At 35.2% G+C, this 11099-nt stretch overlaps 1 protein-coding gene across 1 annotated transcript in view; it reads left to right on the forward strand.

The window, feature by feature from the left end:
- The window catches only part of Slco1a2 (solute carrier organic anion transporter family member 1A2), a 60430-nt gene that overhangs the window by 27553 nt on the left and 21778 nt on the right, over positions 1-11099 (forward strand). The window contains exon 9 of the mRNA XM_023718934.1: positions 2541-2713. Within this exon, the coding sequence (XP_023574702.1) occupies positions 2541-2713 (173 nt within the window). The remainder of the gene's footprint in view (positions 1-2540; positions 2714-11099) is intronic.

An 11099-nucleotide genomic window follows, 5' to 3' on the forward strand; every position in this document is an offset into this window, starting at 1 on the left:
AATGCCCATTTCTGGATTGGGTCTTTAAATTTTGGGCTCCTAATGTTTTTCAGTTCTTTATGAATTCTAGAGATCAGACCTATGTCTGAGTGCCTATTAGTCAAGATTTTTTCCCAATTTGTGGGTTGTCATCTTTTGATTTTGTTGGTAATTTCTTTTGATGTGCAAAAATTTCTTAATAAGAGGAGGTCTCAGTTGTCAATTCTTTCAAGTGTTACCAGTGCAATTTAGTTTTTGTTCATGAACTCTTTGCCTACCCTATGTCTTCAAGAGTTCCTCCTACTTCTCTTCCAGGAGATTTAGTGTTTCTGTTTTAATGTGTAAATCTTTAATCCACTTTTACTTTAGCTTAGTGCATGGTGATAGACATGGGTCAAGTTTGAGTTTTTGGCATGTAGAGAGCCAGTTTTTCCAGCACCATTTTTTAAAGAGGCTATCTTTCTTCCAGTAAGTATGTTTGGCCCCTTTGTTGAAGATCAGGTGGCTGAATGTTTTTGTAGAGGTTTCTGCACCTTCTAATCTATTCCATTGATCCTCAGGTCTATTTCATTGCCAGTACCATGCTGATTTTATCACAGTAGCTTTGTAGCATAATTTCAAGTCAGGAATTATAATGCCTCCTGCCTTGTCTTTGTTGCCCAGGATTGCCTTTGCTATTCTAGGTCTTTTCTGGTTCCAAATAAATTTTAAAAGGGATTTCTCTAGGTCTGGGAAGTAATTTGTGGCTATTTTGATAGGGATTGTATTAAATCTGTACAGCAATTTTGGGAGTATGGCCATCTTCACAATGTTGGTTCTTGTGATCCAGGAGCAGGGAATATCTTTCCATTTCCTGAAATTGAAGAACTTTTGATATTTTAATTAATTAAATTTATTGGTACATTTTAAATATATACAATTATCACATTCATCACAGAGAATTTACATAAGTTGATTCTTCTTTTTTTCCCATCCCCCTATCCTCTGTTCAACACTTTTTCCCCTCATTACTTATAAACCTTTGTTTTCATTTTTCTTCTTTTCTCAGTTTTTCTTTTCCCTCCCACCCTTTTCCCCCTCTACCTCCCTAGTTCCCCTTCCCATTTGAATATTTTATTCCTCTTTCACAATACCTATTACACATTTTCAGCCTTATTTACACTTTTGGTTTCTCATACCAGAAGAACAATACAGTATTGACATGTGTGTCTGATTTACTTCACTTTAGAGTATGTCTCGAGGTGCATCCATCTACCTAGCAATGTCTCAAGATTTTCCCAGAGGCTGCACTAAGCTACATCCCACAAACAGTAGAAAAGCATTCTTTTATCTGCACAACCCCACCAGTATTCATTATTGGCTGACTTCTTGATAAGATGCCATTCTTTCTGGAATGAGATACAATCTCAGCATTGTCTGAATTATCAGTGATGTTGAACTTTTTTCATGTATTTAATTGCCCTTTCTCCTACTACTTTTGACAAGTGTCTATTTGTTTCAGATTCTCGTTTTTGGCCTGGGTCTTTAAATTTGAGGGATCTGATTTTTTTGGTTCTTTATATAGCCTAGATACATTAAACACCTAAAGAACATTTTTTCACTACTCTTTGGATTGGCATCTAATCTTGTTGTCACTAGAAGCTCCAGTTAGCCACTATAGCTCATGAGAAGCAACAAACAACCTGGCAGCTCACTGGGGAGGGAGCAGCTTCCTGGTTATTTACTTCTGTGTATCCTTGTAAAATTTGCTGCCACTCTGCAATGTCCTATTTGGAAAATGGCTAAAGAGGAGAGGGACCTTATGTCCCAAATTTATCCTATGTGGCTTGAGTTTGCCATGACATTGGAGCTCACCAGCTTTTAAGAAACTTCCCATAATGGTCATTCCTGCTCTGTGTGGAGGAGCAGTTCCCACAGGTGTATGTGTCTGCTCCATCACTGATTTATAAAGTCTTATGGCTACGTTTTGTTTGGTTTACAAGTCCTTAACTTCAGATTGAAGTTGGCATCACGGTATCTTTCGCTCCCTTTCTTTCAATCACCTGTGATCTTTAGGTTATTTTCTCTGAGCAACTACAATGCATCTCAACTATAGCTATGTTGAATCCACTTGACAAAGATTTTGTATTTGTAAACATCTTACTTTCAACTGAGTACTCTGAAACAGATTGTTTTTCACAATATTGTTGCAGAGAATTACTTTTTTCATTAAAATACCATATGTCTAGGATAGCTAAGCCAGTGTAGATTTATATATAGAAAAAAATACCAAACTTTTGGAATTACTCCCCTATCCTTTGTTTTATGAGATACACCATAAGGACATGAGATTAAGAGGAATAAACAATCTCCATCTTTGTGTGTGTATGTGTGTGCATGTGCAGGGTGTTTGGGGATCAAACCCAGAGCCCCACACTTGCTAAGGTAGATTCTATCATCAACCTACATTGCAACCCCAGCAACCTCTCCCTTGATGCAATTAACTATGTGGAAAATATTTTGATTCTTGTATTGAAAATTTTCTTCCTATTTAAATCAAATAATTTATTACTTTTTAACAGGTGTTCAAAAACTGTAGCTGCATTCAAACATCAGGAAATGCATCTGCGGTGCTCGGGCTGTGCTACAAGGGCTACACCTGCTCCATGATGCTCCAGTACTTCTTAATCTTGTCAACCATTAGCAGTTTCATTTATTCATTAGCAGCTATTCCTGGATATATGGTTCTCCTGAGGTAAAAGAACATTTCCTTTACTTAAATGTCTGTTTGGCCACTTGCTAATCTATTTCTTGATTTTTTTTTTTTGAACCGGGGATTGAACTCAGGCCCTTGCGCTTGCCAAGGAAGCGCTTATTCCACTGAGCCATCTCCCTGGCTATTTATTTTTAAAGAGCCAGTTGACGCTTTTGGCGTCTTAGAATTCAGTGCTCAAATATACCACTTATTCAAGGTTTTGCATTAAATGTTGAATGGAATGATGCACAATTTTAAAGCTGTTTAAATATAGCAGACACTGTCTTCTATATTTGTCCCTATTTTTCTCATTTCTTTGAGCAAAGTGACTGGACCTCACGCTGTTTGGAACAAAAAGAAACTTATCTGTAAAATACTCCTATCTTGCATTATGTATTTTTATGTCCACAAGGATGAGGGTGCGCTGTGAGCCCTGTCCTGGCCCACAAGGGACATGCACAGATCAATTCTCCAAGTCCTGGGAGCCGTCATGAGCCATGCCAACACTTCTGCGCAAGCATTCCCCTTTCCTTACAGCCTTGCAAACGTGGAATTATCTAATTCTGATGTTACCTATTCCAGAATGCAGGAACTGGTAGTTAATGGCTTTTTTAATGAATAGAAAACACAGTTTTATTGAAGTATAATTAACATACAATAAATCATACACATTCAACATATACAACTCCATTAGTTTTAACTAATGTATACAACTGTGGAAATATCACCCACCCAAGCAAGATAATATACATATCCACTACCCCCAAAGGTTCATTTTGCCCCTTTATAATTTTTTCTGTCCTCTCTTGCTCACATCTTCCTTGCCAGGCAATCACTAATCTGCTTTCTGACAGACCATGGATGCTTTTATGCGTGATATGTAGTAAGGTTGAACATCGCCTTAAGCTATTTCTTTATGAGCTATTGAGACTTTTGTTTCAAGATGCCTATTCGCTTTGCACATTTTTCCATATTTTTATATTTTTTCCTCCTAATTTTATGTTTTTGTTATAAATGATGCATATCATATGCACAATATATTTTTGGTTATATTCCTCTTAATTTTTCTATTGCATCGTTTATGAAATGAAATCTTAATAATTGTAACTTATGCATTTAGTGGTTGAGGGTCATATTTAAAAAAATGTGCTGCAATTTCTAATTTAGGAAAATATTCCCTTAAATTTTATCCTAACAGCTTTATAAATTTACTTTTTGCACTTACTTCTTTAAAGCGTTTCAAGTCTTTATGCAGCATGAAGGAGAGCTAGATATCCAGTGTTCTTTATCAGTGCCTTGATTACTCTTCTTTCATTACTGGGACAAATATCTGACATTCAAAATGAAGGAAAGAAAGGTTTGTGTAGGTCACAGTTCGTGGAGGTTCCAGTTCATACTCAGCTGACTCCAAAGCAGAGTGGCACAGGGCACAGCCAAGTCACTCATGGCAGCAGCAGAAGGCAAAGAACAAAGGGAGGGGCAGCAGCTGCTGCTGCTAGCAAGCCTCTTTCTCCTCCTGACATTGTAAAGCAGATTACCCACCCCAGGGCCAGAGTACAGCACTCACCCCCACAATAATACATCATAAACTCCAGAAGCTGCCCCGCGACTGCATGAGGCTTTGCAGGGACAACTAGACACGAACCATAGCAATCAGATATCAAATAATGGACATTGGAATAGCCTAGAATATAGGTTTTCTTCATTGACTTGTGGTACCCACCACTTTCATCATATCTGAAGTTTTTATACAATGTTTATCAATTTTTCACACGTGTTCTGTCCCACTGATTTGTCTATTCTCAAACATTGACTTAACTATTTTGAAAATATCTATTAAAATCTCATATGGCAATTCTCCCTTACCCACCCACTCTGTTATATTTATGCTATTGTATACTTTTTTCTATAAATTGGTTTATCTATTTTTGAATCTTTATATTTACATGCAAATTTTTATATGGTTTTAGATGGTTCTATAGACTAGTTGGGAAAAACAGACCTATAATATTGGCGAACATTTAATTCCATTTATTTAAATTTTCTGTATATCCATTAAGAGCATTTTGAAATATTTTTGTAAAGATGATGTGTTATTAGGTTGCTTCATAGATAGATAGATAGATAGATAGATAGATAGATAGATAGATAGATAGATAGATAGATCCATCTATGTCCTGAAAAAGTTTCTTTACTCATACAGAATCCTTCTGAGACCAGACATGTTTGCTTGGTTTTTTCCCACCCTGAACAACTGTCTGACACTAGCTGAATTTCCTACATCTCCATTCAATTCAGATGTAATCTGCCTAGATTTAACTTCAGGTCCCGTAAGTCAAACAGTCCAGTCTCATAGTTGGCCCTTCCTATAGATGAGAATTGCAAGTCTCAGCCAGCCGGATATTCTGGCTGATCAATGATGAATTGGAGACTCCCACTGATATAAGATAAATATAACTTTTAACCCCTGAGATGTTACACAAGTCAAGTGTGTGTTTTTGAAACCAAAGAATGAATTTTAGAGGACAAAAGTTAAAAGTAGGAAAGTTTAATTGCAAGATCATTCTTGCAAGAGAGTTGAGATCTCAAAACTGTTGCCATTAAGACTTTTTGTTAAAGGTATTTCATATAGCAATGTCACAGTGTGGGTATAATGTAGATCAAACTGTAGGGATAGCTGTTTAGTTAATGTTGACCTAATAAGAAAGTGAGTTAGATAACAAGGGCACTTGGAAAAGAACAGAGATTTAGGGAAAGGACAGGTTTGCTTGTCACTCAGTTGGATGACTGGGTTGGGACATTTTGTTCACCCATTTGGTAACTGATATCTATCTGGACCTTAGTGGACCAGATGATACCAATCACAGTATAAATCTCAAGTTATTTTATCACTCCAGGATCCATATAGGCCTGGTAATTGTATCTTTATCTAGTCAGCTGAGCTATCTCTCAGGCCTTTATCTTGAAGTCCAATGTTTAACTGATGTGCCATGAACCACAGTTTTGGTCTATTGTTATCTAATTTATCTGCTTGTAGTACTTTCTTTCTGAAGATTCATCTCTAACTGTGCCTGGAGGAGAATGAGTGAAGTTGTTATCTAAATGTAGTGAGCTGAGAAAAGACAGTAGAGAGGAGACCACAGTCGAGAGGCATTTCCTGAAGGCTAAGCTAAGGGCTCTGGACAGAAGTTGCATCGCAGTTGAGTAGTTACAGACCCCCTTGAGAAGGTTGCCTAATGGAGTCCGCAAAAAGGAGTTGCGAGTTTGTTGTTGACTTTATCTGTATGATTACTTGGAGTTTGGTAGCCTGTAGGTGATAATAAACAAATTTTAAAGAGATTAAGTCATGTATAATTAAAGCATAAGCCACAGGATAAAGGCTAACTGTGGAAATAGCTACTATTTTGAAGTGATTACAATACAACGGTAACCAGGCGGCTCTGGGACCCCTCTACTGATGGTGTTTATCTATAAGTTTGATTTTTCTTTTCTCACAAGTTTCTCTGGTTTTATCTGAAAGAATGTGTAGAGTTTGGTGCTTTTGAAGGATAATTTTAGAAAAAAGTTTAAAACCGTATTTAGTTTTTATAACTTTTAGTTTAGCTCTTAGCCTCATTAAACTGAAGCAGTGATCAGATTTAGATGTAGCAAGAAACTGTCATCAGAGGTCAGTTATTAGAGCTCCCTGTTTATATTTAACCTGTATAATCATAATACATTGTTTTTATATATCCTTTGGTTATATTATGGCGGATGCTTAAGAGCAAGTTAAACTGAGACGTGTGTTAATGAAAACGAACTTTTTGCTACCTGTTAAGGTTACTTAAGTCTTTCAAGTGTGATTTTTTTTGGAACCATGTATAGAAGCTCTCAGCACTTTTTGTTTCAGCTGTCAGGATGGGTGGCAGTCCTGTTGGACCATTTGACGTTTCATGGAAGCACGATGCCATTTCTTTTTGATGACTCTGTTTTGCCACATTGCACACTGATGACTTTTTTTCCTGGGTCCCAACATTCTTTTGTCTTAGAAGATAGCTTGACCTGTCAAAGCTGTAGGAGAGTTTTTGTTTGTTTCTTCGTTTGTTTGCTTGGTTGGTTGGTTGGTTGGTTGGTTGGTTTTTTTGTTTATTGGGTTTTGTTTTTTTTTTTTTTTTTGTCCTAAATCCTGTTCACCTTGGAAGGACAGTGTCAAAACATTGTCTGTCTTCCTTAGCCCAATTATCCTTTTAATTTTCATTTCTAAACCTCAGTTTTTGAACACTCAAAAGAGAATATCAGTTATATCTGACAAGTAGTCTGGTCAGTAGGTTTAATTTTATGACTTTAGATACTGAGCACTGTGAAATATATAGTAGGAATAATGAATTGTTGTTTTTTTTTTTAATCAACTAATGTTGTAAGAAGTTAAATCATCATAGAATGTTAGCAGATAGTAATTATGGAGTTGTACTGAGAAAACTTGACAATAAAGTCAGTATAACATTTTAATATAGGGAGCCTGGGAGATGGCTCAATAGAATAAGCGCTTCCCTGGAAAGCACAAGGGTCTGAGTTCAATCCCCAGTTCCACCAAAAAAAAATTTTTTTTAGTATGACCATCATGAAATTATGATTTTACCAGAACCATTAAATGCTGTGATTTTGGGAAAACATTTAAATTTCTCTTATAGTATAAAACTTTTCACCAGTTGTCTTTATCTAATTATAAGATATTAAATGACCTACGAAAACTTTTATTTAGTTTGATTTTAACCAAGCTTTGTTATCAAAGTGATGTTTAAGTGAGTGTACTTGTTTATAGATGTATTTTATAGATTGTTAATGCTTAATATCTAATTTTTAGATAAGAGTACAGTGTTTAGGTATATCTAATTGTTGTAACAAATATACATATCACTGAAACATAACCCTTAGAAAAGTGTCTCTACATTTTCACTGGATGTCTAACACTGGATTGGCAAGTATGTTTTATCACAAATAGGTAAACAGAAATAAGGAAAAGCCAAATACTTGAACCTAAAAAATTTTATAGTCGTAAACAAGTTAAGCTGGAAGTTACCAGTGTGATGAGATGTGTTTTAAGTATTATATCTTTAAAGGCATGGAAAACACATGCATATTTAATACATCATAAAATCAGTAATAATAAGTGTCAGAGGTTTTATAAAGTACAACTATATTGATAAAAATTAAGGACATCTCTGTAGCTCTGATATGTTTAGGAAACACTGTTTATGATGGCCAATAGAATTATCTATATATATTGTATATTATATACCTTTTATGTGAAAAGAAAATGTTTATCTATTAAAAACTAATGGATATAGATCTATTAAATATTAGGAACAAATTCAAAAAGTTGTCAAATTGTAATCATATTATGTTTAAGGTCTAAATATATGTGTGTAAAAGAACATATACAAATTATTTTACATGTATTAAATGTATATAGTCTGAACTCTATTGACTTAACTTTAAAACTTAGACAAACAACATTGTTTTAAAGGTAGGTACAAATATGTAAATATGTAGGTAATGAAAAACTAAAATGATAAATATTTATTTAACTATTTATGAACTGATTATAGAAAACATCATAGATGTTAACATTTAAATATACTTTAATGCTTAAAGCTCCCTTTTTAGTAAAAATCTAATGATGAGATATTTAGTAAAATGTAGACACTTTGGGTTCAGGGATGTAGCTCAGTGGCACAAGCACCTGCCTGGGAAGCACAAGGTACTGAGTTTGATTCCTGGTACCCTCCCACCCTGAAAAAAAAATATCTACATAGACTCTTTACCTATAAGTAAAGTTTGTAAGTTAAACAAAGAAAATCTCAATATTTTTGAAGACCATATTTTTTGGCATAGAAAACTTAACCTCTTGATTATAATCAAAAATAATTAACTAGGTTATTTATCATAATAGCCAAAACTTTTTAAAGCTATATATTGTTTTTGGTCAAGAAAATCTTTTAAATTACAGTCCAGAGATAATAATAGACATTTTATTTATAAGGCTTATTTTTTATATTATTTTGGTTATCCAGCAATCTAGAGAGATGTATCTTACCAACTTTATATATATCTTTACTTTTATTTCATTAACTCACCTATAAGCCTGTAAACAAAGGTATTTCTGCTATGAGATTTACTTACTATATATCAACTAAATTAGGATACATATGTGAAAATTGACACACAGAAACACGCATAGCCACCCAATCATTTTTAAACTTTATATTACTAAGACGTAAGTTTTTACCTTTTTGTAAACCTTATATCTAAGTCTTTATCTAGAAATATTTCAATAAAACCTGAAAACATATAAGTGGTCTTCTTTGGCTTTTTCAAAAAGAATTAAAACAAATTGTTGAGCTCAAAAAACACTTCATAAGGAAAGAAAATGTATTGGGCTGACGAGATAGCTCAGCAGCATAAGTGCTTGCCTGGAAAGCATAAGGTCTTTAGTTTGATTCCTTGTACCAAAACAAAACAACAACAAAAAGCAGACATAGGTGCTTTAGCTGGTTATTAACAGACATTCAACTGACTTACAAACATAGCAAGATGATATTTAAATCAGCATGTACTCTCAGATATATTTGGCCAAATAGATTGGCTACACTGGCTACTTTGGTTTGTGTTTTGGTACACTCTCAAAACCTTAAGCAGTCTTGGGGAACTGGCTTATCAGAGGCAGCTGAATCCAGAATTTGAGACTTGTTCATTAGCTAGCCCTGGGGTTGAGGATGTGGATGCTACATCTGCCATGTGGGGGGTTTCCTGCGTACAATATAAGGAAAGAAAAGAGGCTTGCTCTTCCTCTTTGCTCTTGTTGCTTTTTATGTCTTTTGCCCCTGTGAATGGTTGCCCCTCTACCATACCACCCTGCAGTGGAGCCAGCTGATTACGGACTGAAATCTCTACGACCTGTGAGCTAAAGCACGCTTTCCATCTTTAACTTTGAGTGTTGGGTATTTTGTCCAGCAATAAGAGAAAAGTAAGGAAGACAGTGATCCTTTTGCAAGTTTGAAATTTGTAGCTAAAAACAAGCTAGCCAGAACTATTTTATAGGTCATCAATCAACAGAGATCTCTTGTGTTAAGAGTAAGAAGGAAAAAATACCCTCTTGTGCCTGTGAAAGCAAAGAATGTTTTTAAAATGGGACCTAGAAGGAATACATTGCCAGTGAAAAATTAAACCAATGATCAAGAGGCCTAAATAACTGCTTCTGTCCTTCCTGGCCCTGCCACCAACAGGAGAAAATTCCTTCCCAGGCACTGGGTCAACCAAAACCCCTATGTGAGCCTTTTTGAATGACCATAAAGTTTTACTTTTTTCTAGCCTAGAAATAAGGGTCATGTGTTTTATAAAGAAATGAGTATGGATGTGTACTCAGGTTTTAGGGGCTTAGAAGCTTCTCATTAAAAAAGAAAAAAAGAGTTTAGAGATTGCTGAGAGAAGCACATTGTCATTTACTGACAATGATAACAACCAGCTATAACTGGTGAACTGGCAAAATGTGGCCACTAGCTTCAGATATACCCATGACCATGATCTTTCAAGCAATTAGAAATTTAAAAAGCCATTTAAACAGCTTTCTAAAAGGAAAAAAATCTCATAACTGCCACACAAGACAGGAATACAAGTAAATTGACAAACCAGTGTAGAAATAAGTAAGAATGAAGCATGCATGATAGAAATTGGAGGCTGTGCCTCAAAAATAAAAATTTCTTATCAAAGAAACCTAAATATGATGTCACAAAATTTTCCACTCTCAAATTTTAATATGGCTCAAGCAACTAACAGAAAGTAGAAGCAACCAGCACATAATGTGTAGCAAATTTTTATTATATAAACAAATCACAATCAAGAATCCAGTCAAAATATGTAAGGGTGCCATGGATCAAAATCAAACTCTTACCTCTTTCCTATGATCTTGGCTGAAGTTCTAAAATGACATAGGAGAAATATAACTCCCAAGCTACTATGTGTTGGATGTGTCAGGTTTGCATCTCCTGAAATCACAGAATAAATGTTAAAGGACAAAGAAAGTTAAATGTAGAAGAGGTTTCTGAAGAGATAGGTCTTGAGAGGCAAGAGGAGACCCAGATGTCAGTTGCCACATGTCCCTTTATCAGGGGTCATTTGTGTAGCAATGTCACAATGTGGATACAGTGTTATGTAACAGAGAAGGCACCCTACTCCTGCTCTGCCAGTGGACTTCAGTTTCTTAGTTGTCCAGGTAGTAGTTCCTGTTGCAGTTCTGGTTGCTTCTAGTTTCTTAGAAATGGCTGGCCATGTGAAACATGCACATTGTATAAACCAATCTCCTATTGACAAGCCATTCTGTCTCTGAACTTTTTTTTTTTTTTTTTTT

This window comes from Octodon degus, unplaced genomic scaffold (genome assembly GCF_000260255.1).
Source record: "Octodon degus isolate 3935 unplaced genomic scaffold, OctDeg1.0 scaffold00064, whole genome shotgun sequence".
In the NCBI taxonomy this organism is placed as follows: domain Eukaryota; kingdom Metazoa; phylum Chordata; class Mammalia; order Rodentia; family Octodontidae; genus Octodon; species Octodon degus.